The sequence below is a fragment of the Mobula birostris genome, chromosome 19 (genome assembly GCF_030028105.1).
Source record: "Mobula birostris isolate sMobBir1 chromosome 19, sMobBir1.hap1, whole genome shotgun sequence".
Classification (NCBI taxonomy): domain Eukaryota; kingdom Metazoa; phylum Chordata; class Chondrichthyes; order Myliobatiformes; family Myliobatidae; genus Mobula; species Mobula birostris.
In genome coordinates this window covers 509638-536837 of record NC_092388.1, presented here as the reverse complement: position 1 = coordinate 536837, position 27200 = coordinate 509638, and the positions used below count along the sequence as shown (strand labels likewise).

Genomic DNA, 27200 nt, shown 5'->3' with positions numbered 1-27200 from the left:
AATTTCAAAGGCGCATGGTCGGAAATGGCGATTGTATCATACTCACAGGTAGTGACAAATGAAACTAATTGAGAGTCAATAAAAAAGTAATTGATTCTAGAGTAACTATGATATACATGAGAAAAGAAAGAGAACTCTTTATCATTAGGATGTAGAAATCTCCAAACGTCTAAAATTCCAGAGTCAACTAAAAAGGAATTAATAAAAATAGAAGATTTGTTTTGGAAAAGCCTGTTTGGGTGTAGACCTATCCATCATAGGATTCAAACAACAATTAAAATCACCTCCCATTATTAACATATATTCATTTAAATATTTAAAAAATTCAGGATAATCAATATTTGGTGCATAAACATTAACAAACTACTTTTTGGTTATAAAGTAAACCAATAATTAAAAGAAATCTACCATATGGGTCTGAAACTACGTCATAATGAACAAATGAGATCGAAGAATCTATAAAAATGGAAACACCTTTCACTTTGGTTGATGAGTTTGAATGAAACTGTTGTTCCTTCCAAAACCTAAAATAACGCTGATTATCCTCCTTCCTCACATGAGTCTCCTGCGCAAAAATAACCTGAGCATTCTATCTCTGAAAAACTTTAAAGATCTTCTTCCGTTTAATTGGATGTTTCAGACCATTCGTGTTCCATGAAACAAAGTTAATAATATTATCCATGTTCCTTAAATAAACCATATGGTAAGTAAAGGGTTAACCAAATTGTGCAGGAAACTCACAAATCAGGAAGAGGAACAAAAGTTTCAAGAGGAGCCGGAAGTTATGACAATACAGACATTTTTGTAGTTTCAAGTTAGCCCAAGTGGAAAAAAAAGTAAAACTACCCACCTCCCCCTCCCACAGAGCCCAGAAACCTAGTCAATTGGCAGCTAGTATACTAAGAACCGCCCAATCCCCATCTCTCTGATGGCAAATCTCCAATTATAAAAAATAAAATAAAAAAATCCACCCATAGTCTAAACATTACAAGTGGAATGCCAAATATAGTTGGATGGAAAAAAAAACAATCTTTTACCAACCATTTTAAAAGATCTGGTCTTAAGAAATAGAACAGAGTACAATCTTAATAGTTCAAAAAAAATCAAATGATCAGCATGTCAAAGTATTAATAATTTTCTAAAACAGACACTTAAAAAATAAAAGAAAAATAAAATAGTTAAGGAAAAGAAAAGGGATATTAACATAGAACAGATAATAGCGAAACCAAAGTACCAGAAAACTCAGCCCAGGGCCAAAGCTCTACGAATGTAAAATGTCTGAATCTATATGCAGGTTATAAACTAATAAACCAGGTATATACAAACTCAAAAGAACGGTAAATTAATTAAACATCCGAGCTTAAGGAATGTTTTTCGAAAAATTGTTGTGCATCAACCATGGTTTTAAACCGTTTAAGCAAATTATCGGATAAAACAACTCTTTAGCAGGCGGGGTATAACAGCACCAGGCGAAAGTTCCTTTGGTGTAATTCTGACATCAGCGATCTAAAATGCAATCCACCAATAGTCTAAACATTACAAACGGAATGCCAAACATAGCTAAATGAAAAAAAAACAATCCTTTACAGACCATTTTAAGAGACCTGGTATTAAGAAATACAACAGAGTACAATCTTAATAATATTTCAAGAAAAATCAAATGATCACCAAATCAAAGTCTTAATAGTTTTCTAAAGCGGACATTTAAAAATACAAAAATAAGGTAATCAAAGGAAAGAAAAGGAATAATAACATAGAGCAGACATAAGCCAAAACAAAGTACCATAAGACTCAGTCCAAGGCCAAAGCTCCATGCACGTAAAATATCTGAATCTATATGCTGATTATTAACTAGTAAACCAGGTGTATACAAACTCAAAAGAACAATAAATTAATTAAACATCCGAGCTCAAGGAATGTTCTTGGAGAAATTGTTGTGCGTCTTCCACGGTTTTAGACCATTTAAACGAATTATCGGGTAGAACAATTCTTAAGCGAGCAGGGTGTAACAGCGTCGGGCGATAATTCCTTTGAAATAATTCCGACATTATCGATCTAAAACACAATCTTTCTTGGAATACCTCAGAGCAATAATATTCAACCAAACGAAACTTAAGATTTTGATGAACAATAACTCCTTTCCGACGAGCAATTCGAATTAAGTACTCCTTAGTACTCACGTAATGAAACCGGAGAATAATGGGACACGTTTGTAACTCTTTTGAGGGTTTTGGTTTTAATGAATGGTGTGCAGAATCGAGTACTGGAGGGGAAGAAAAGACTTCCTGGCCAAAGACTTCCATTAAAAATTGAGAAAAAAATTTAGTAAGGTCTCCACTCTCAACATCTTCACTGAGTCCTATTATTCGCAAATTCTGTCTACAATTGTGACTCTCTGAGTCAATAATCTTGGCTTTATACTGCTCCAATGTACGCGTAGTCGAATTTGATTTCTTTTCCAATGAGTTCATTCTAGAATCTCTCTGATTCCCCGCTTTAATAAGCTCTGAAATTTGTTACTGCTGTTTTTCGCTCTCTTTTCCAAGTGCTTTCAATTTACTTTGCTTCTCCTTCAACTTTGCTTCCAATGCAGCGAATCTCTTGTCGAGCGTTTCATCCAATTAGTCCAAGATAGCTTGCAAAGTAATTTGAGATTGTTTAGATTGTTCGAAAGCACCTTCCTTCTTCCCGTTTCCATTTTCAGTTTCTTTGCCTAGACATTTCCGTCGATTAAAGTTCAAAATTCAAACGTATAAAAGGTGTTAAAGACACTTTAATATATATAATAGAAGGGTGATAAAATATTGAAAAATGTCTGGAGTCCAGCCAAAAATGACCTACTGCATCTAGTGCCACCAAGAGAGTCCAGAATGGTAATCTATTCATAGCGTTGAGAGATGGGGGAGTTCTTTAATGCATTCTTTGCATCTGTGTCTACTCAGGAGATGAACAGAGTCTAAAGAGGTGAGGCAGAATGGCACCCTGTACAAATTATGGAGGCGGAGATGTCTTAAGGCAACTTCGGGTGGATAAATCCACAGGGTCGGCCAGGATGTTCCCCCAGACATTATGGGAGGCAAGTGTAGAAGTTGCTGGGGCCTTAGCAGAGATATTTAAATCATCCTTTGCGACAGACAAGGTACCGAAGGATTGGAGGATAGCCAATGTTGTTCTGCTGTTTATGAAAGGCTCATTTAAAAAAAAAACTAGGAAATCATCGGCTGGTAAGTCTGATGTAAGTAGTAGGAAAGTTATTGGAAGGTATTCTAAGGGACCAGGTATATGAGCATTTGGGTAGACATGGACTGATTAGAAATAGTCAGCATGGCTTTTTGTGTGGTAAGTCATGTCTAACTAATCTTAGTTTTCTGAGAAAGTTATCATGAAAGTTGATGAAGGCAAAGCAGTGGATGTTGTCTACTTGGACTTTAAGACATTTAACAAGGTCCGGCATGGGAGGTTGGTCAAGAAGGTTCAGTTGCTTGTCATTCAAGGGGAGGTAATAAATTGCATTTGGCATTGGCTTGTGGGAGAAGTCAGAGAGTGGTAGTAAATGGTTGCCTCTCTGAATGGAGACCTATGACTAATGGAGTGCCACAGGGATCGGTGCTAGGTTCATTGTTGTTTGTCATCTATATCAATAATCAGGATGATAATGTGGTTAATTTGATTAACAAATTTGCAGATGACACCAGACTTGGCTGTCATGGCTTGCAGGAGGTTCTGCATCAGCTGGAAAAATGGCAGATGGAATTTAATGCAGACAAATGCATATTGTTGCACTTCAGTGAATGGTGGGGCACACAGTGCTGTAGAACAAAGGGACCTGGCAATACTGGTTCATAATTCATTGAAAGTGGCATCAGAGGCAGGTAGTTTCGTAAAGAAAGCTTTTGGTACATTGGCCTTTATAAATCAAAGTGCAGGAGGTGGGACGTTATGTTGAAGTTGTTTCAGATATTGGTGAGGCCTAATTTGGAGTATAGTATGCAGTTCTGGTCACCAACCTACAAGAAAGATGTAAATAAGGCTGAAAAGGTACAGAGAAAATTTACAAGAATGTTACTGGGTCTGGAGGACCCGAGTTATGAGGAAAGATTGAATAGATTAGGACTTTATTCCTTGGAATGTAGAAGATTGAGAGGAAGTTTGATGGAGGTATACAAAATTGAAGTGTATTGATAGGGTAAATGCAAGCAGGCTTTTCCACTGAGGTTGGGTGGGACCATAGTGAGAGGTTATAGGTTAAGGGTGATAGGTGAAAAGTTTAAGGGGATCTTCACTCAGAATGTCCCAAGAGTGTGAAATGAGCTGCAAATACTAATACTGTATGCATATTCAACTTCAATGTTTATGAGTAGTTTGGATAGGTACATGGATAGTTGGATATAGAAGGCTATGGTTCCAGTGGAGGTCAATGGAGTAGGCTGTTTAAATGGTTTGGCATGGACTAGATAGGCCGAAGGGCCTGTTTCGGTGCTGTACTTTTCTATGACTTTGTGACTGTATGATAGTCAGTGAGGCAGGTCACCACACTCTTCTTGGGCGCTAGTATAATTGAAGCCTGCTTGACCCAGGTAGGTACTACACAATGCTGATGCGAGAGGTTAAAGATTTCAGTGAACACACCATCGAGTTGATCAGCACAGGTCTTTAGTACTTGGCCAGGTACTCCTTTGGGCTGGATGCTTTTCTTGGGGTCACTGTCCTGAAGGTTTCTCACATGTGGGCTTCACGGACTGAAATCTCAGGATCATCGGAAGATGTGGGAGTTTGTGATAGTTGTTCCATGTTTTGACAGTGAAAGTGAATATAGAAGGCATTGATCTTGTCTGGAAGTGAAGCCCTATTGTCTGCTACGTTGCTTGATAAAACTTTGCAAGAAGTGATGGTGTTAAAGCCCTGCACAACTGTCAAGCATCCTTCATTGATTCAGTCTCGGTCTGGAATTGCCACTTTGCCAATGAGATGGCTTATGGGGATCCTACCTGGACGTCTTGTAACTTTATTACAAGAGTTATTGAACGATTAAGTTATTGAACAGACAAGTTAGGAAAGTGTTTAACTGGAGGAAGGGGAAATATGAAGCTATCAGGCAGGAACTTGGAAGTATAGATTGGGGAAAAGATGTTCTCAGGGAAATGTACGGCAGAAATGTGGCAAATGTTCAGGGAATATTTGCGTGATGTTCTGCAGAGGTATGTTCCAATGAGATGGTAGGGTACAGGAACCGTGGTGTACAAAGGCTGTTGAAAATGTAGTCAAAAAGAAAAGAAAAGCATACGAAAGGTTCAAAAGACTAAGTAATGAAAGGTATTTAGAAAATTATGAGGCTAGCAAGAAGGTGCTTAAGAATGAAATTAGGAGAGCTAGAAGGGGCCATGAGAAGGCCTTAGCGAGCAGGATTAAGGAAAACCCCAAGGCATTCTACAAGTATGTGAAAAGCAAGAGGATAAGATGAGAGAGAATAGGACTAATCAAGTGTGACAGTGGAAAAGTGTGTATGGAACTGGAGGAGATAGCTGAGGTACCTAATGAATACTTTGCTTCAGTATTCAGTACGGAAAAGGACCTTGGCGATTGTAGGGATGACTTACAGCGGACTGAAAAGCTTGAACATTTAGATATTAAGAAAGAGGGTGTGCTGGAGCTTTTGGAAAGCATCAAGTTGGATAAATCACCAGGACTGGACGAGATATACCCCAGGCTGCTGTGGGAGGCAAGGGAGGAGATTGCTGATCCTCTGGCAATGATCTTTGCATCATTACTGGGGATGGGAAAGGTTCTGGAGGATTGGAGGGTTGCAGATGTTGTTCCCTTATTCAAGAAAGGGAGTAGAGATAGCCCAGGAAATTATTGATCAGTAAGTCTTACTTCAGTGGTTGGTAAGTTGATGGAAAAGATCCTGAGAAGCAGGATTTATGAGCATTTGGAGAGGCATAATATGATTAGGAATAGTCAGCATGGCTTTGTCAAAGGCAGGTCGTGCCTTACGAGTCTGACTAAATGTTTTGAGGATGTGACTAAACACATTGATGAAGGTAGAGCAGTAGATGTAGTGTATATGGATTTCAGCAAGGCATTTGATAAGGTACCCCATATAAGGCTTATTGAGAAAGTAAGGAGACAAGAGGGCACAGTTTTAAGGTGCTTGGAAGTAAGTACAGAGGAGATGTCAGGGGTAAGTTTTTTTACGCAGAGAATGGTGAGTGTGTGGAGTGGGCTGCTGGCAACGGTGGTGGAGGCGGATACGTAGAACACAGAATAGTACAGCACATTACAGGGCCTTTGGCCCACAATGTTGTGCCGACCCTCAAACCCTGCCTCCCATATAACCCCCCCACCTTAAATTCCTCCATATACCTGTCTAGTAGTCTCTTAAACTTCACTAGTGTATCTGCCTCCACCACTGACTCAGGCAGTGCATTCCACGTACCAACCACTCTCTGAGTAAGAAACCTTCCTCTAATATCCCCCTTGAACTTCCCATCCCTTACCTTAAAGCCATTTCCCCTTGTATTGAGCAGTGGTGCCCTGGGAAGAGACGCTGGCTATCCACTCTATCTATTCCTCCTAATCTCTTGTATACCTGTATCAATCTCCTCTCATCCTCCTTCTCTCCAAAGAGTAAAGCCCTAAACTCCCTTAATCTCTGATCATAATGCATACTCTCTAAACCAGGCAGCATCCTGGTAAATCTCCTCTGTACCCTTTCCAATGCTTCCACATCCTTCCTATAGTGAGGCGAGCAGAACAGGACACAGTACTCCAAGTGTGGCCTAACCAGAGTTTTATAGAGCTGCATCATTACATCGCGACTCTTAAACTCTATCCCTCGACTTATGAAAGCTAACACCCCATAAGCTTTCTTAACTACCCTATCTACCTGTGAAGAAACTTTCAGGGATCTGTTGACATGCACCCCCAGATCCCTCTGCTGCTCCACACTACCAAGTATCCTGCCATTTACTTTGTACTCTGCCTTGGAGTTTGTCCTTCCAAAGTGTACCACTTAATACTTCTGCGTGTTGAACTCCATCTGCCACTTCTCAGCCCACTTCTGCATCCTATCAATGTCTCTCTGCAATCTTCGACAATCCTCTACACTATCTACAACACCACCAACCTTTGTGGTGTCTGCAAACTTGCCAACCCACTCTTCTACCCCCACATCCAGGTCGTTAATAAAAACCACGAAAAGTAGAAGTCCCAGAACAGATCCTTGTGGGACACCACTAGTCACAATCCTCCAATCTGAATGTACTCCGTCCACCATGACCCTCTGCCTTCTGCAGGCAAGCCAATTCTGAATCCACCTGGCCAAACTTCCTTGGATCCCATGCTTTTTGACTTTCTGAATAAGCCTACCGTGTTGAACCTTGTCAAATGCCTTACTAAAATCCATATAGATCACATCCACTGCACTACCGTCATCTATATGCCTGGTCACCTCCTCAAAGAACTCCTATCAGGCTTGTTAGACACGATCTGCCCTTCACAAAGCCATGCTGACTGTCCCTGATCAGACTGTGATTCTCTAAATGCCCATAGATCCTATCTCTAAGAATATTTTCCAACAGCTTTCCCACCACAGACGTAAGGCTCACTGGTCTATAATTACCCGGACTATCCCTACTACCTTTTTTGAACAAGGGGACAACATTCGCCTCCCTCCAATCCTCCGGTACCATTCCCGTGGACAACGAGGACATAAAGATCCTAGCCAGTGGCTCAGCAATCTCTTCCCTCGCCTCGTGGAGCAGCCTGGGGAATATTCTGTCAGTCCCCGGGGACTTATCCATCCTAATGTATTTTAATAACTCTAACACCTCCTCTCCCTTAATATCAACATTCTCCAGAACATCAACCTCACTCATATTGTCCTCACCATCAAGTTCCCTCTCATTGGTGAATTTCGAAGAGAAGTATTCATTGAGGACCTCGCTCACTTCCACAGCCTCCAGGCACATCTTCCCACCTTTATCTCTAGTCGATCCTACCTTCACTCCTGTCATCCTTTTTTTCTTCACATAATTGAAGAATGCCTTGGTTTTCCTTTACCCTACTTGCCAAGGCCTTCTCATGCCCCCTTCTTGCTCTTCTCAGCCCCTTTTTAAGCTCCTTTCTTGCTACCCTATATTCCTCAATAGACCCATCTGATCCTTGCTTCCTAAACTTCATGTATGCTGCCTTCTTCCACCTGGCTAGATTTTCCACCTCACTTATCACCCATGGTTCCTTCACCCTACCATTCTTTATCTTCCTCACCGGGACAAATTTATCCCTAACATCCTGCAAGAGATCTCTAAACATCGACCACATGTCCATAGTACATTTCCCTGCAAAAACATCATCCCAATTCACACCCGCAAGTTCTATCCTTATAGCCTCATAATTTGCCCTTCCCCAATTAAACACTTTCCTGTTCTCTCTGATTCTATCCTTTTCCATGATGATGCTAAAGGCTAGGGAACGGTGGCGATATGATAGGGTCTTTTAAGAGACTCCATGGAGCTTAGAAAAATAAAGGGCTATGGGTAATCCTAGGTAATTTCTAAAGTAAGTACATGTTTGGCACAGTATTGTGGGCTGAAGGGCCTGTATTGTGCTGTGGGTTTTCTATGTTTGTTGGTCATCAGACTTTAATGCCTCTAATCTGGTTCTCAGCAGATTTTGGATCTCATGGTTCATCCAGGCTTCTGATTGGGGAAGACTCTGAATAATTTTGTGGGGGCACACTTGTATAAATACTGTATTTAATATTTCATATTATGAGCTCCTCTTAAAAGAAAAAAAATGAGTATTGGTGTACAGTTGAAAACTGGGGATTTGTATCATCCCAGAGGTTAACGCTGTTCCATTAAGTGCTCCTTTTACAGGGGTCCCCAACCTGTTTTGCACCGCAGACCGGTTTAATATTGGCGATATTCTTGCGGACCAGCTGACCGGGGCAGTGGGGGGTGGTGTTCAAATTCAACAGTGCGTGGCAGGGAATGAGGAAAGGTGCAGCTGACTCATATCATCAAATCATATTGTTTCCTCATGGCCCGGTAGCACATCTTTGCGGCCCGGTGGTTGGGGACCACTGCTCTATAAGATCACACCCTGTATAACTCTGCGGCACTGCATGTGGACAAGGGGAGTTAGGGTGCTCGCATTTAAATTCTAGATGTGTTTTATGCTGGCCTGAATGGGAATGAAAAATATTTTTCTTATTTGAAGATATTATACACAAATTCATATTTTGTATGGATAGTTGATTTACATTGCTTACTGTTTATAATTTCTGCTCTCCCCAGATATAATGGAGAATGGGACTTGGCTTGCAAAGCTTTGGATGATGTGTTGTATAGAGCACAATTGGAAATGTTTCCAGAACCTCTGCTGGTGGGTAATTATGTGACGTTTAAGATTTAGAGCTTATTCCATTGGGTTGTGATTTAAAAACTGCTCTTTTATGACAACTTAGATCTCTAAATCCAAAAACGCACTTAGAACATTACATCACAACACAGGTCCTTTGGCCCATGATGCTGAAGCAACTTTTTAACTTATTTTAAGATCAATCTAACCCTTCCCTCCTATATAGTCCTCATTTTTCTATCATCCATATGCCCATCTAAGAGTTTCTAAAATGTCCTTAATGTATCTGCCTCTACAACCACCTTTGGTAGCACGTTCCACACTGACCCTAACCCTCAACTCACCTTAGAACTATGCTCACTGATATTAGCCATATCCACCCTGGGAAAATGTCTCTTGCTGTCCACTTGATCTACAGTATGTCTCTTATCAGAACAGAGATGAGGAGGAATTTCTTTAGCCAGATGGTAGTGAATGTGCAGAATTCAATGCCTGACTGTGGAGGCCAAACCATTGGGTATATTTAAAGCAGAGATTGATAAATTCCTGGTCAATAAGGGTGTCAAAGGTTACAGGGAGAAGGCAGGAGAATGGGGTTGAGATGGATAATAAAGTAGCCATGATGGAATTGTGGAACTTCTATGCTTTATGATCTTGTTTATAAAATGGCAAATGCTAAATTTAACTTATTGTTAGTGAAACTTTTTGTAGGTTGGAAATGCAATCAAAAATACATTGCCCTCGTCTGCCCTAAAATCTTCAAAAGATGCACCACGATGTATTCAGGTAGAGATAACTCCAACCTCATCCAGAATATCTCGGAATGCAGTCACGAGTTTATCGATACGAGGACATCGATGGAAGAGAAATGGTAAGAACAAGATAAGTGTAAGGGAGATGGTTAGAACTGGATCAAAATAACCTTTAATTTAATATTTTATAACTATGTCACAAAGCAATCTACCCATTGTTGCATAAGGTGGTATGACATTTTAGATTTTAGTTTGGATAGGAAATAGTTTATTTGAATTAGATAACACAAGATGGAAAAGAAGTGGTGTCAAAGTATATTTATTATCAAAGTATGTATAACATATACAATTTTAAGATTCATCTTTTTGAAAAGAGCTGTGTCAAAGTACATTTATTATTGCAGTATGTAAACCATATACAACCTTGAGATTCAGCTTTTTAGAGGCAGCCATGCCATGAAACAAAAAAACAATAAAATTCACAAAAACACCACAAAGAGAGTCATACATCCAATGTGCGAAGAAGAAACGACAGATCGTGCAAACAATTAAAAAGCAAACAAACAAGCCACAGAAAATGAACTGCACAATCCCTAAAAGTAAGTCCTCAGCCACAGAGTCTGGCTCAGTGCTGAGGTGAGTGCTGATGGCTGCAGGCCACAGCCATGGAGCCAGGCTCAGTGCTGAGGTAAATGCCAATCGCTGTAGGCCACAGTTGTGGCACCAGACTCAGCACTGAGTGCGTGCCGATGACTGTAGGCTGCAGCTGCAGAGTCAGTTCAGCACTGAGTCAAGTAAAGCCTCACGGAGTAGTGAACTGAACTACCAGTTCGTCCTCTGCACTCAGCCCCAAAGGCCTTCATCATTTAAATCTAGCTCAGCACTTAAATCGGCTAAACATCAGTTTGTTATCCGCTCTCAAGCCTGGGTGGGCCCCGCCACTTCAATCCACCCCACATTTCACTCCAGCCCCAAGTACGCTCCGGCAATGTCCACCTCAGCCATACCTGCATACTCGAGTTCAGTTTGCTAAATATTTCTGCATAAAACAAAAACACCAAGTCGTACAGACAGTTCAAAAGCTCACCTCCCAGTTTGGAAATTACAGGCTGCTGACTGCAGTGATTGTCGTCTTGTCAAAGTATACTTAGTAGAATTTTTAGTAGTTTTGTTAGCTGCCTGCAAAGTGTCACCTCATCTCTTCAGCACATCTCTGCGAGTCACCCTGGGCACCTCATTAAATATTTCTGAAGGTACATATTGTAACTTGACATGGACTGGGAATTGGTTACCTGGATACCATCCTAAAGAATTGTATGGGTGAAAGAGAAATGGCTGGGAGAGCACAAGAGAACTATGTAATACTTACCCCGCCCCCGCCCAGACAATAAATAAGGAAACCTATGATCATTTATGTTAATCACATATTTTTATTACATGTGAAGATGGTACACTAAAGGGGCTGTCTATTATTGCTTTAGTGGTTATGGTATTGTTGGGCCAAACTGAAATTTCAGAACATACCTGAAATGTGTACTGCCATAGAAGCAATAGATACAGTTTTGCAGTGCCTCTCAGGAAAAATGAAGCTGTGTTTAAAATGTTTTATTGTTGTTGATGAAAAGTAAGTTATTTGTTTCTCTTTACATAGTCTGATAAAAGATTCTGATGATTTTGCAACAAAACTAATATAAAAATCTGTTTAATGAACTTTGATTGTATTGCTTTTGTGGTTCAGTTTAATTCATTTGATGCACTAGAAGGTATTGAATTCATAGAAAATTACTTTATAGCAATAAATTTGAGCAGAGTTTAGAGATAAGACATGGAAACTGTCCCTTTGTTCCATCACGTTCATGTTGAACATCAAGAAACCGTTTACGCTAATTCTGCATTAATCTTTTCTTTGTTCTCTCCACATTATAATCAAATAACCCCTCTCCCCTTCCTATTGTACCATTCACCAACCCACCTCTCTCCCCTTCCTATTTTATCATTCACAAATACACTCCCTCTCCCCTTCCTATTCTACCATTCACCTACACACCCCTCCCCTTTCTATTCTACCATTCACCAACACACCCCCTCTCCCCTCTTTCTATTCTATCATTGACCTGCACACCACAGTCTTTGTGAAGTTGGAGGAAGGCCAGATAATGTACAGACAACACCCAGGGCCAGAGTGGAAACTGGTGGTATGAGGTAGTAGTTTTACCATCATGCTGCTCTTACTTTACAGCTGGTATCTATATTTCTATTATGGTTGCTTGAATTGCTCAGGCAGTTATTACAAATAGATCAGCTGTTCACTCTTGCAACTTGCAAGTTGAAAGATATAGATGGGGAAGATTAACATAAGTCGTTGGAAGTAAGAGAGAACAAAACGGAAGTGTGGATGTTGACAACCTCCAGCTTTTCATTATATCATGGTGCTACTGTCTTATTTATGATAGTTGATCTCCCAACAAACTTCTTGTGGAACAGTCTTTCAAACCTATACTCATAGATCACAAATTTTACTAACTTTGCTGCCATTATTCACTTTGTTCTCAGCTTAACATGATTCATCTGATTCTTCCCTTCTTTTATATCTGTGTTCATCACAGGGAACAGATTAAACATAAATGTACATAACAAACCATAGACACTGACAATTATTTTGATTATGCTTTCTTCCACTTTGCCTCATAAGATCATAAGGCATAGGAGCAGAATTAGGCCATTCAGCCCATCCAGTCCACTCTGCCATTTCATCATGTTTAATCCCAGATCCCATTCAACCCCATACACCAGCTCTCTCACCATATCCCTTGATGCCCTGACCAATCAGGAATCTATCAACTTCTGCTTTAAATATACCCATGGACTTGTCCTGCGCCACAGTCTGTGGCAGAGCATTCCACAAATTCACCACTCCTTGGCTAAAAAAATTTCTCCTTACTTCTGTTCTAAAAGGTCGCCCTTCAATTTTGAGGCTGTGCCCTTTAGTTCTGGATACCTCCACCTAGGGAAACATCGTCTCCACATCCACCTTTTCTAGTCCTTTCAACATTTGGTAGGTTTGAATGAGATCCCCACACATTCTTCTAAATTCCAGTGAATACAGGCCCAAAGCTGCAAAAGGCTCCTCATATGTTAATCCCTCCTTTCCCAGAACCGTCTTTGTGAACCTCCTCTGGACTCTCTCCAATGACAAAACATTCTTTTTGAGATATGGGGCCCAAAACTGTTGACAATACTCCAAGTGCGGCATGACTAGTGCTCGTAAAACTTCAGTAGATCTTCTTGTTTTTATATTCTATTTCCCTTGAAATAAATGCCATCTTCTTCTGTGGGACATATCTATCTTGTGCGTTGTGAACTATTCCCAGAAACTTCAGCCATCTCTGCTCTTCTGTCATCCCTGCATCTATCCTCCACCAAGCCACCTGGGCAAGTTCCTCTCTCATACCTCTGTAATTCACTTTATTCTACTACGATACTGATACTTGTGCTCCTCCCTCTCAAACTGCAGTATGATTTCAATCATATTACCATCACTGCCTTCCTAGGGTTCCTTTATGTTACGCTGACAAATAAAATCAGGGTCATTAGATAACAACCAATCTAAGGTAGCCTTTCCCCTAGTAGGCTCAAGCATAAGCCATTCTAAGAAGCCATCTCGTAGACATTCAACAAACTCTCTCTCTTGTGATCTGACACCAACCTGATTTTCCCAATCCCCTTGCATATTGAAGTCCCCCATTACAATTCTGACATTACCCTTATTACATGCCTTTTCTAGCTCCCTCTGGAATCTCAACCCCACATCTTGGCTACTATTTAGAGGTCTATATATGATTCCCATAATGGTTTTTTACCCTTGTAGTCTCTTTACTCCACCCAAAGATTTGACATTCTCTGACCCTATGTCACCTCTTTCTAAAGATGTAATTCCATCTCTTCCCTGTCCTTTTGATACGAAGTATATCCTTTGATGTTAAACTCCCAACTGTGACCTCCTTTCAGCCACGGTTCGGTGATGCCCATAACGTCATACTCGGATTGCACCACGAGTTCATCCACCTTATTCTGGGTGCCACGCGCATTTAGATACAGCACCTTCAGTTCTGCAGTCTTTCCCCTTATGAATTTTGCCTTTGTGGTGCAACTTAACTCTTTGCTCTGTCTGCATTTGTACCCAGTCATTGGCTTGTCCTTCCTTACATGCACATTTTATATTACACCATCTACTTATAAACCTGCTGGCTCATCCTCAGTTCATGTTAGGTCTCCATTCCATTTTCCCTTTTCCTCTATCTTCAATAATGATACTTTCTGTAAAGTACCTTTGAAATATTGCCCTTCCTAATTGTGGTTTCTTCTTTCACCTTTACACACTCTCTTGAACTGAAGGAAGCAGAGCTCCCAATCCCCACCTTTCACCCACCATCCATCTGCGATATTTGACTTGATGCTTCTCTATGTATTAGTTTATTGGCGGCTTGCTGGACAGATTCCATGGTTATGTTATTATCAGCACATCACACAGACAAATACCCATACTGTGCTTCCAATTGCAACATTACTTATTTGGTTTCACTATCAGAAATATTTACTTTGTTCTTTACAAATCTCCACATCTCTGCAATTGACAATTAACCATTAGAAGGATCCTGGCCTGAAAGGTTACCTCTTTCCACAGTGGTTGCATGACCTTATTGAGTGTTTCCAGCATTTTGTTTTTAATGCCTATACTATATATTTGGCAGTGCTAAGAATAGGTAGTTGTTACCTTTTATTTTACTGATTCCAAAGGAATCCGATAACGCATTTTTGATCATTGAGGAACTTAACTTTCCATTGTTTTAGTAACTCTGTAGTAACCATGTAATCATATAACCATATAGTCAGAGTCATAGTCATACTTTATTGATCCCGGGGGAAATTGATTTTCGTTACAGTTGCACCATAAACAATAAATAGAAATAGAACCATAAATAGTTAAATAGTAATATGTAAATTATGCCAGTAAATTATGAAATAAGTCCAGGACCAGCCTATTGGCTCAGGGTGTCTGTCCCTCCAAGGGAGGAGTTGTAAAGTTTGATGGCCACAGGCAGGAATGACTTCCTATGACGCTCTGTGTTGCATCTCGGTGGAATGAGTCTCTGGCTGAATGTACTCCTGTGCCCACCCAGTACATTATGTAGTGGATGTGAGACATTGACCAAGATGGCATGCAACTTAGACAGCATCCTCTTTTCAGACACCACCGTGAGAGAGTCCAGTTCCATCCCCACAACATCACTGGCCTTACAAATGAGTTTGTTGATTCTGTTGGTGTCTGCTACCCTCAGCCTGCTGCCCCAGCACACAACAGCAAACATGATAGCACTGGCCACCACAGACTCGTAGAACATCCTCAGCATCTTCTGGCAGATGTTAAAGGACCTCAGTCTTCTCAGGAAATAGAGACGGCTCTGTCCCTTCTTGTAGACAGCCTCAGTGTTCTTTGACCAGTCCAGTTTATTGTCAATTCATATCCCCAGGTATTTGTAATCCTCCACCATGTCCACACTGACCCCCTGGATGGAAACAGGGGTCACAGGTACCTTAGCTCTCCTCAGGTCTACCACCAGCTCCTTAGTCTTTTTCACATATAACAATTACAGCACGGAAGCAGGCCATCTCGGCCCTTCTATTCCGTGCCGCACTCTTACTCTCACCTAGTCCCACCGACCTGCACTCGGCCCATAACCCTCCATTCCTTTCCTGTCTATATATCTATCCAATTTAACTTTAACCGACAACATCGAACCTGTCTTAACCACTTCTGCTGGAAGCTCGTTCCACACAGCTACCACCCTCTGAGTAAAGACGTTCCCCCTCATGTTACCCCTAAACTTTTGCCCTTTAACTCTCAACTCATGTCCTCTTGTTCGAATCTCCACCACTCTCAATGGAAAAAGCCTATCCATGTCAACTCTATCAATCCCCCTCATAATTTTAAACACCTCTATCAAGTCCCCCCCTCAACCTTCTACGCTCCAAAGAATAAAGACCTAACTTGTTCAACCTTTCTCTGTAACTTAGGAGATGAAACCCAGGCAACATTTTAGTAAATCTCCTCTGTACTCTCTCAATTTTATTGACATTTTTCCTATAATTTGGTGACCAGAACTGTACACAATACTCCAAATTTGGCCGTACCAATGCCTTATACAATTTCAACATTACATCCCAACTCCTATACTCAATCCTCTGATTTATAAAGGCCAGCATACCAAAAGCTTTCTTCACCACCCTATCCACATGAGATTCCACCTTCAAGGAACTATGCACCATTATTCCTAGATCCCTCTGTGCTACAGCATTCTTCAATGTCCTACCATTTACGATGTATGTCCTATTTTGATTAGTCCTACCAAAATGTAGCACCTCACATTTTTCTGCATTAAACTCCATCTGCCATCTTTCAGCCCACTCTTCTAACTGACCTAAATCTCTCTGCAAGCTTTGAAAATCTACTTCATTATCCACAATGCCACCTACCTTACTTACTAATCCAATTTATCACCCCATCATCCAGATCGTTAATATATATAACAAACAACATTGGACCCAGTACAGATCCCTGAGACACACCGCTACACACCGTCCTCCAATCTGACACACAGTTATCCACCAATACTCTCTGGCGTCTCCCATCCAGCCACTGCTGAATCCATTTTACTACTTCGATATTAATGCCTAATGATTGAACCTTCCAAACTAACCTTCCGTGTGGAACCTTGTCAAAGGCCTTACTGAAGTCCATATAGACAACATCCACTGCTTTACCCTCGTCAACTTTCCCAGTAACCTCATCAAAAAATTCAGTAAGATTTTTCAAACATGACCTTCCACGCACAAATCCATGTTAACTGTTCCTAATCAGACCCTGTCTATCCAGATAATTATATATAACCATCTCTAAGAATACTTTCCATCAACTTACCCACCACTGACGTCAAACTCACAGGCCGATAATTGCTATGTTTACTCTTCGAACCCTTTTTAAACAATGGAACCACATGAGCAATACGCCAATCCTCCGGCACCATCCCTGTTTTTAATGACATTTGAAATATTTCTGTCAGAGCCCCTGCTATTTCCACACTAGCTTCCCTCAAGGTCCTAGGGAATATCTTGTCTGGACCCAGAGACTTATACATTTTTATGTTCCTTAAAAGTGCCAGTACTTCCTCTTCTTTAATCGTCATACTTTCCATAACTACCCTTCTTGTTTCCTTTACCTTACACAATTCAATATCCTTCTCCTTAGTGAATACTGAAGAAAAGAAATTGTTCAAAATCTTTCCCATCTCTTTTGGCTCCGCACTTAGCCGTCCACTCTGATTCTCTAAGGGATCAATTTTATCCCTCACTATCCTTTTGCTATTAATATAACTGCAGAAACCCTTTGGATTTATTTTCACCTTACTTGCCAAAGCTGCCTCGTATCTTCTTTTAGCTTTTCTAATTTCTTTCTTAAGATTCTTTTAACATTCTTTATATTCCTCGAGCACCTCATTAACTCCAAGCTGCCTATATTTATTGTAGATCCCTCTCTTTTTCTGAACCAAGTTTCCTATATCCCTTGAAAACCATGCCTTTCTCAAACTTTTAACCTTTCCTTTCAACCTAACAGGAACATAAAGATCCCGTACCCTCAAAATTTCACCTTTAAATGACCTCCATTTCTCTATTACGTCCTTCCCATAAAACAAATTGTCCCAATCCACTCCTTCTAAATCCTTTCGCATCTCCTCAAAGTTAGCCTTTCTCCAATCAAAAATCTCAACCCTGGGTCCAGTCCTATCCTTCTCCATAATTATATTGAAACTAATGATATTGTGATCACTGGACCCGAAGTGCTCCCCAGCACATACCTCCGTCACCTGCCCTATCTCATTCCCTAACAGGAGGTCCAACACTGTCCCTTCTCTAGTTGGTACCTCTATGTATTGCTGTAAAAAGCTATCTTGCACACATTTGACGAACTCCAAACCATCCAGCCCTTTTACAGAATTGGCTTCCCAGTCTTGTGTGGAAAATTAAAATCTCCCACAATCACAACCTTGTGCTTATTACAAATATCTGCTATCTCCTTACAAATGTGCTCCTCCAGTTCTAGCTCCCCGTTAGGTGGTCTATAATACACCCCTATAAGCGTCACTACACCTTTCCTATTCCTCAATTCCACCCAAATAGCCTCCCTGGACGAGTCCACTAATCTATCCTGCCAGGGCACCGCTGTTATATTTTCTCTGACAAGCAATGCAACACCTCCCCCTCTTGCCCCTCCTATTCTATCACACCTGAAGCAACGAAATCCTGAATATTTAGTTGCCAATCACACCCCTCCTGCAACCATGTTTCACTAATAGCTACAACATCATATTTCCAGATATCAATCCATGCTCTAAGCTCATCCACCTTTCTTACAATGCTCCGAGCATTAAAATAGATGCATTTAAGAAACTCTCCACCTCTTACTCTGTTTATCCTTAATGGAGCAAACAACTTTGTTATCTTTTCTTCCTTGTCCCCTACATCTTTGGTCTGAGTGCTCCTGATCTCTGTCCCCTGACTATCTTCCCTCACACACTGTCTACTAGCTTTCTCTATTTGTGAACTAACCTCCTCTCTCTGAGTCTCTTTAATTTGATTCCCACCCCCCCCCAACCATTCTAGTTTAAAGTCACCTCAGTAGCCCTCGCAAATCTCCCCGCCAATATATTATTTAGGATTCAAGTGTAACCCGTCCTTTTTGTACAGGTCACACCTGTGCCAAAAGAGGTCCCAATGATCCAAAAACTTGAATCCCTGCCCCCTGCTCCAATCCTTCAGCCACGCATTTATCCTCCATCTCATTGCATTCCTATTCTCACTGTCACGTGGCACAGGCAGTAATCCCGCGATTACAACCTTCGGCGTTCTTTTTCTCAACTCCCTACCTAACTCCCTATATTCTCCTTTCATGACCTGTCCCCTTTTCCTACCTATGTCATTGGTACCTATATGTACCATGACCTCTGGCTCCTCTCCCTCCTACTTCAGGATATCTTGGACGTGATCAGAAACATCCCGGACCTTAGCACCAGGGAGGCAAACTACCATCTGGATCTCCAGACTGCGTCCACAGAATCGCCTATCTGACCCCCTAACTATCGAGTCCCCTATTACTACTGCCCTCCTCTTCCTTTCCCTACCCTTCTGAGCTGCAGGGCCTGGCTCTGTGCCGGAGGCACGGCCACTGTCGCTTCTCCCAGGTAAGCTGTCCCCCCCCCCCCCCCCAACAGTACTCAAACAGGAGTACTTATTGTCAAGGGGCACAGCCACTGGGGTACTCTCTTTTAACTGACTCTTCCTCTTCCTCCTCCTAACCGTGACCCACTTGTCTGCCTCCTGTGGCCCCGGTGTGACCACCTGCCTGTAACTCCTCTCTGTCAACTCCTCACTCTCCCTGACCAGATGAAGGTCATCGAGCTGCAGCTCCAGTTCCCTAACACGGTCCCTTAGGAGCTGCATCTCGGCGCACCTGGCGCAGATGTGGATGTCCGGGAGGCTGGGAGACTCCACGACCTCCCACATCCGGCACTGAGAACAACAAACTGCCCTCACACTCATACTGTTCCTCTCCTCAAATAACAACAAAAAATGAATACCAAACCTTCCTCGCCTCGCCCATTTCCACCTAAGCCCGTTGAGCCAAAGCCCTTAGCCTTCACTCTGTTCCCGGCTCACTCCACAGCCCGCAAACTACGCTGCCTGCTGTATAAGGCTCTGTTCTTTTTAAATCTAACGTGCTTCACTGCCCGACGTCACACGCCTGCACAGTCCCGCCTCTCTGAACGCTGATGGAAAAAAAAACGAAAAATTCAAAATGGCTTCCTCCGCACTCCCGCTCCAATCCTTGGACTTCCTTCTCCGAATAACCAGATAACAAATTATACCTTCCAACCATCATAAGTGTATTGTCTATTCCCTCTGTCACAATCAACATCATTGGCTGTGTGTGTACACTGAACAGATTATAATTCAATGGGTTGTGTTTAATGGATTTCAAGCAAGGAAACAACTCCTGAATAACACTAATAAACAGGATAAAGGTTCTAGTGCTTTCCCTGTGCTTATGACAAATAAACTCTTCTCAGGCTCCAACCAGGTACGGCTATTGATTTTAACCGATGTTTCAATGACAAACTCTGCCATTTTTATCAAGGATGATGCCCAGGCCCGATGTAATTTCAAAGGCCAATGGTATTCATTTCTGTTGTCTGACTGTACTATGAGAATGAAATTTAAAGAAAATATATTGTGAAATTGGTCATGGCATGAGCAACAGCTCTGAAACCTTCATTTAAGAAGTAACAAAATATCCAGTTATGTACATTCAAAACATGGCTGTAGCAAAAATGTACTTGCTTCTGGGTCAGAGAATGGTTTCACTGAATCCATATTGCTGGATGGAATTGATGTTTGACTCTTCAGAGCTATAATAATGATATATTTAAGTGCTGAAACCCTGTAATTTAATTACAATTGGCAGCTTGCTGCTTGGAGAGTCAGATGAATCTAATAGTGTGAGTTAAAAACTTTAAATATCATCCAGCTGATATTATTAAAACTTAAATCTACTCAATTTAATTTGTCAAGGAACAATTCACTTAATCTGTATTCTTCACACTATTTCCTCGAGTATGACCAAGTTTAGAGAACTTTCTCTCAAAGTAATTAATTGCTGGCTCTGTAGAATATATATGGGCGTCTTATGATTTGCTGTCTAACTTGGCCACACCATTTTCCTTAATGTACTTGTAAACCAGTATTATTTTCTTTAATATATAATTTTCAAAAATCAGGTATTATTACATAATGCCAGAAAATTGCAGAATAATTTGTGAATCTGGTTTTAAAAAGAGGGTAAGAACAATCAGTTTAACGTTGATGATGGAAAAGGTGTTGAATTCTTATACAAAGATATATTGGAAGATTAGAAAACCTGTGAAAACCCTAGGGATTCAAGAATGATTAGCAAAGATATTAAAGTTACACTTGACCAACTTTATACTGAATATACTGAATTGAAACACTAAGCAGAATAGATAAAAGCTGGTCACCAAAATGTATACCAGGTTTAGCTCACTAGTTATTTTAATGGTTACTCATGTAAAGCAGAATACTAGAAATTTGTTTAGTTATAAAGAATAAAAGAGAGGTGAGAGGTGAGAGTTGTTCTTGGACCGCTGAAAAATGATGTTGGTGAGGTGGTAATTGGGGGGTGGGGGCAAAAAAATGGCAGACAAACTCAACAAGTACTTTGCTTCATTCTTCACTGCGGAAGACACTAGCTGTATGCCAGAGGTTCGTGAGTGTCAGGGAGCAAGAGTGAGTGCCATTGCTGTTACAAAGGAAAAAGTGCTTGGCACATTGAAAGGTTTTAAGGTGGATAAGTCACCTGGATCAGATGGACCACATTTCAGAGTCCTGAAAGGGGTTGCTGAAGAGATAACGGATGCATTGGTCATGATCTTTTAAGAAGCATTTGATTCTGGCATGGTCCCGAAGGACTGGAAAATTGCAAATTTCACTCCACTCTTTAAGAAGGGAGGAAGATAACAGAGGAGATTATAGGCCAGTTAGCCTAACCTCAGTGGTTGGGAAAGTGTGGGAGTCCATGATGAAGAACGAGGTTTCGGGGTACTTGGAGGCTAATGATAAAATAAGTCAAGGACAGCATGGTTTCTGTAAAAGGAAATCTTGCCTGACAAATCTGTTGGAATTCTTCAAGGAAGTAACAAGTAGAGTGAACAAAGGAGAGGCAATGGAGTTTGCGGATGATACGAAGATAGGTGGAGGGGTAGGTAGTGCTGAGGAATCAATGTGATTGCAGCAGGACTTAGACAAATTGGGTTAGGAATAACACAGTTAATACAGTTAGGAAATGTACAAGAATGCATTTTGGTAAAAGGAACAATACTGCAGACTGTTATTTAAATGGGGAGTAAATTCAAACATCAGAGCTACAAAGGCACTTGGGAGTCCTCATGCAAGACTCCCAGAAGGTTAATTCAAGGTTGAATTGTGGTAAACAAGGCAAATATAATGTTGGCATTTATTTCAAGGGGAATAAAACCGAGATAATGCTGAAGTTTTATAAGACACTAGTTAGGCCGCACTTGGAGTATCGTTAACAGTTTTGAGCCCCTTATCTTAGAAAGGATGTGCTGTCATTGGAGAGAGTCCAGAGGAGATTCACGAGGATGATTCCAGGAATGAAGAGGTTATCATACTAAGAGCATTTGGTAGCTTTGGGTATGTACTCACTGGAATTTAGAAGAATATGTGGGCATCTCATTGACGCCTACTGAATGTTGAAAGGACTAGACAGGATGGATGTGGAGAGGATGTTTCTTCTGGTGGGGGTATCCAGAACTAGAGGGCACCACCTCAGGATTGAAGGGTGGCCTTTTAGAACAGAAAGGGGGACATTTTTTTTTAGCTAAAGAGTGTGAATCTGTGGAATGCTGTGCTACAGACTACGATGGAGGCCAAGTCTGTGAAGATATAATTGAACAAAGCTGCAGGGAAGTAGTCACCCCGAAGTTGCAGGAGGCGAGTAGCTGGGTGACTGTCAGGAGAAATGGAAATAGGCAGTTAGAGCAGAGCACCCCATGGCCATTCCCCTCAAAAACAAGTATACCGCTTTGGATAGCTTTGTGGGGGGAGGTGACCTCCCAGGAGAATGCCACGGCAACTGGGTTACAGGCACTGAGCATGGGTCCGTGGTGCAGAGGGGAAAGAGAAAAGAAGGGAACAGTAGTGATAAGGGGACTCCATAGGGTAACAGACAGGAAATTCTGTGGACGTGAACGGGACACCCGGATGGTGTGTTGCCTCCCAGGTGCCAGGGATGTTTCAGATCGTGTCCACAACATTTTGGAGAAGGAGGGAGAGCAGCCAGATGTCTTTGCCCATATTGGTACCAATGACATAGGAAGGATAAGCAATGAGGTCCTGAAAAGAGAATTTAGAGAGCTGGATAGAAAGCTGAGAAGCAGGACCTCCTGGGTAAAAATTTCTGGATTGCTACTGTGCCACGTGCCAGTGAGAGCAGAAGCAGGTTGATCTGGAAAATAAATGCATGGCTAAGAAGCTGGTACAGGGAGTTGGGCTTCAGGTTCTTGGATAATTGGGATCTTGTCTGGTGGAGGTATGACCTGTTCAAAAGTGATGGGCTGCACCTGAATCTGAGGGGGACCAATATTCTCACAGACAGGCTTGTTAGAGCTGTTGGGGAGGGTTTAAACTCATTTGGCAGGGGGGTGGGAACCGGAGTGAAGGGACTTAGGATAGGACGGATGGTGAAATTAAAGATAGCGTGCAGTCAGACTGTCAGGAAGGGCAGGCAGGTGATGGGACTTAGTTGCAGCCAACAGGCTGAGTATCAAATCATTAGGGATGCAGAATCAGAAAGGATAGCAAATACAGTACTCAAGGTGTTGGATCTATATGCATGTAGTATGAAAAGTAAGGTGGATGATCTTGAATTTCATCCACCTTATTCTGCAGCATTCCTGTTGTTTAGGTGGATGATCTTGTTGCAATATTACAGATTGCCAGGTATGATACCATCACTGAATCGTGACTGAAGGATGGTTGTAGTTGGGAGCTGAGTGTTCAAGGTTTCACATTATATCGGAGGGATAGGAAGGTATGCAGAGGGGTTGGTGTGGCTCTACTGGTAAAGAATGGCATCAAATCAGTAGAAAGATGTGACATGGGATCGACAGATGTTGAATCTTTGTGGGTTGAGTTAAGAAACTGCAAGGGTAAAAGGAAGTTGATGGCAGTTATGTACAAGCCTCCCAACAGTGGCTGGGAGGTGGACCACAGATTACGACAGAAATAGAAAAGGTGAGTCAAAAGGGCAATGTTATGGTAGTCATGGGAGATTTTAACATGCAGGTCGATTGGAAAAATCAGGTTGGTAATGGATCTCAAGAGAGTGAGTTTATTAAATGCCTAAGAGATGGCTTTTTTAGAGCAGTTTGTTGTTGAGCCTACTAGGGGATCAGCTATACTGGATTGGGTGTTATGTAATGAACCGGAGGTGATTAGGGAGCTTAGGGTAAAAGAACCCTTAGGAACCAGTGATCACAATATGATTGTGTTCAACTTGAAATTTGATAGGGTAGAACAAAGGGATCTGTGAATACAGATCCATAATTCATTGAAAGTGGCATCACAGGTAGGCAGGGTCATAAAGAATGCTTTTGGTACATTGACCTTCATGAATTAATGCATTGAGTACAGGAATTGGGATGATATGTTGGTACAAGGCACTGGTGAGGGCAAAATTGGAGTATTATGTGCAGATCCGGTCACCTACCTGCAGGAAAGATGTCAATAAGATTGAAAGAGTGCAGAGAAAATTTACAAGGATAATGCCGGAACTTGAGTTGTTGTGAAAGATTTAATGGGTTAGGACTTTATTCCCTGGAGCAAAGGAGAATAGGGTAGATTTGATTGTGGTATGAGGGGTATACTGTAGATAGGGTACATGCAAGTAGGATTTTTCCATTGAGGTTAGGTGAGACTAGAACTAGAGGTGATAGGTTAAGGATGAAAGGTGAAGTATTTCATCCTTTGAAGCATTCCAACGTAAGAGAAGTTTTTACTAATGAGGCATTTGTAAATTTGACTCCACAATCAAATTTGATTGTAGATTAAAAGTGCACTTAACTTGCACTTATCTTGAGCATTTGCACTCTTCATTTAATCATAACGCATGCTTAAAATTTTACATTTCTATCTGACCAGAAGTAACATGTTTCTTCTTTTGGTTTGTACCCTAATTTGGAGATTTTTATCTTTCTCAGTCACAGACTTGATAAAACTCAGTTTTCACTTGGTTCATTCAGTTGTCATGGTTGAAAATGAGTGGAGCATTTTGCTCCGAAAATGCGCACATTTTATACGTTGATCTGAGCCCTGAAGGTTGAATTTACGCCTGTACTTTGAAGTTGATCTGAAGTGTCCACAGAGGAATTCTTGCTCTGCGACATTAACGCTTGACACTTGATTCTGAAAGATGACCACCACTCTACTTAAAGGTGGTGTCATCATGAAAATAAAGTATGGTTTCTGCAAAACTATAACATTTAAAATAAACCCAAGATGTTCAAATATAATTATCTGTGGACTACCAAGAATATGATTTTTTTGTTTTGATTTATGGAAAATTAAGCAACAAGATGATTAATTGGCAGAAAATTGTGGGAATGTCTGATTTGATCCATTCTGTGTGGCAATTTCCTGCTTCAAATTAAATAATGTAATAAATGTAATTCTTTATTCATGTGAAGCGATAGTGTAAATGCATGTGCAAGTGAGTTAATAGGCCCAGATTACACAGTGTTTATTGTTGGTATATGTTGCAATAGATAATTAATGCATTGTGCTAGTTCAGCCATCTAATTCGTCAGATGGAAAGGATAATACTTTAACATAAGATATAATCAGTAATACATTTTCCGTTTGAATTCATGAGAAAGCTTTGGCTACTCCAGTAAATTTGGAGAAAACTAGAATTTCTAAATCTGAAATTTATGAGCAGTAGAAATGTGAATGTTAATGTAACATTATAAGTCTGATGGTTTTTGACAGTTCTCAAGTATTTTTAGAAATGCTAAGTGCTAATTAAGGAAAGAGAGTATACTGTTTCATTGTGTACTTGTTTTAAATATATAACTTCCCTTTTTTGTTTTGGAAAAGTGTTCATTAATCTGAAATTAACTATAGCATTTATTTTTGCTGTTTCTGTGGTGTTTTTCTTCCTTTGTGTTTCAGTCATTATACATCTTGTCATCTTTAATTTTAGATTTATCAACCAACCATTCTGACTCAGTCGAAACTCACAACCTTGCTTTATCAGACTCTAATGTGGCAAATCTGTCAGAAGATAAACATGATAATGGGGAGAGAAGCAAAATACAAACAGAAAATGATTCCCAGCATTATCAGGGTGTGCAAGAACCAGCTTCAGATCCTAAGACAGATGGCAAAGAAGTCAAGAGACAGAAATCTCTGAGGAAAAAGGTGGAGGATGGAGTACATTCCTCTAGCAGAGTCTAGTACTAGCTGAGTGTTCTAGACGAGCACCCAAAGGTATCTGGGAATTGGGCATTAATTGTATATTACTACATTCTGGGAATCCAAATTGAATTCTATCTAAATGTAATGCAAAATCTTATTAATATAGGTCAACTGTGCATGATCCGCAGTTATGGCTATTAATGCATAAGCATGTATCAAAGAGCACTAAAAACCTAACTTGTTTATTATAAACTTTATTAAAAACCATTGGCTGAAGAGATGTAATTAAATACCACTCAAAATTGATACTCAAGAACATTGGATGGCTCATTAACCCATTGATTTCTCTTGAATAAAAATACTACAAGCAACAGTTTCTACTGAAAGTATAAAGGAATAACACTTGGTTTCTTGGAAAAAAACTAACCATTTGCACAGAACTCAACTGCAGCCTTCTAGATGGAAAATATGCAACAACTAATGCAGCTTCCTCTCCTGAAATATAGAATATTGGGCAATTTCCTTTTTTATTGTATAATGTTCCTTAAATTTATAACTGGTAGCAGAAGCTTGAAATTGCATGTTTGCAAAGAATTATTGGATAGCTCAGAGAAACCACAATATTAGTAAATGTTTTGTTCCTATAAAATCTATTTTTGCTCCTAAACTGACAGGTTTTAGGTGGTATTCTAAATTATATAATTGAATTATGAAGTTTTCTTTCATTATCATATCTGTAGTTCTTTATTGGAAAAATATACAGTACTGCGCAAAACTCGGGTATGTATATAGTCAAAGGCTTTTGCACAGTACTGTAGTAATTTTATGTATTGCACTGAATTGCTGCCACAGAAAACAAACTAATTTCATGAAATATGTGAGTGATGATAAACCTGATTCTGATATGGGTATCTATTGTGGGTTGAGAGTAGGAAGGAAGCAGGGAGAAGGGAATCATGG

At 40.7% G+C, this 27200-nt stretch overlaps 1 protein-coding gene across 5 annotated transcripts in view; it reads left to right on the top strand.

Annotated features, from left to right (window-relative positions):
- Window positions 1-27200, top strand: part of hycc1 (hyccin PI4KA lipid kinase complex subunit 1) — a 118198-nt gene that overhangs the window by 83118 nt on the left and 7880 nt on the right. For 4 of the 5 annotated variants that reach the window (XM_072283089.1, XM_072283088.1, XM_072283087.1 and 1 more), the window contains 2 exons: window positions 9300-9387; window positions 10075-10234. In XM_072283089.1, coding sequence (XP_072139190.1) covers window positions 9300-9387; window positions 10075-10234 — 248 coding nt within the window. Of the gene's footprint in view, window positions 1-9299; window positions 9388-10074; window positions 10235-26025; window positions 26313-27200 lie in introns of all 5 variants that reach the window. The other variant, XM_072283090.1, reaches the window with a different exon arrangement.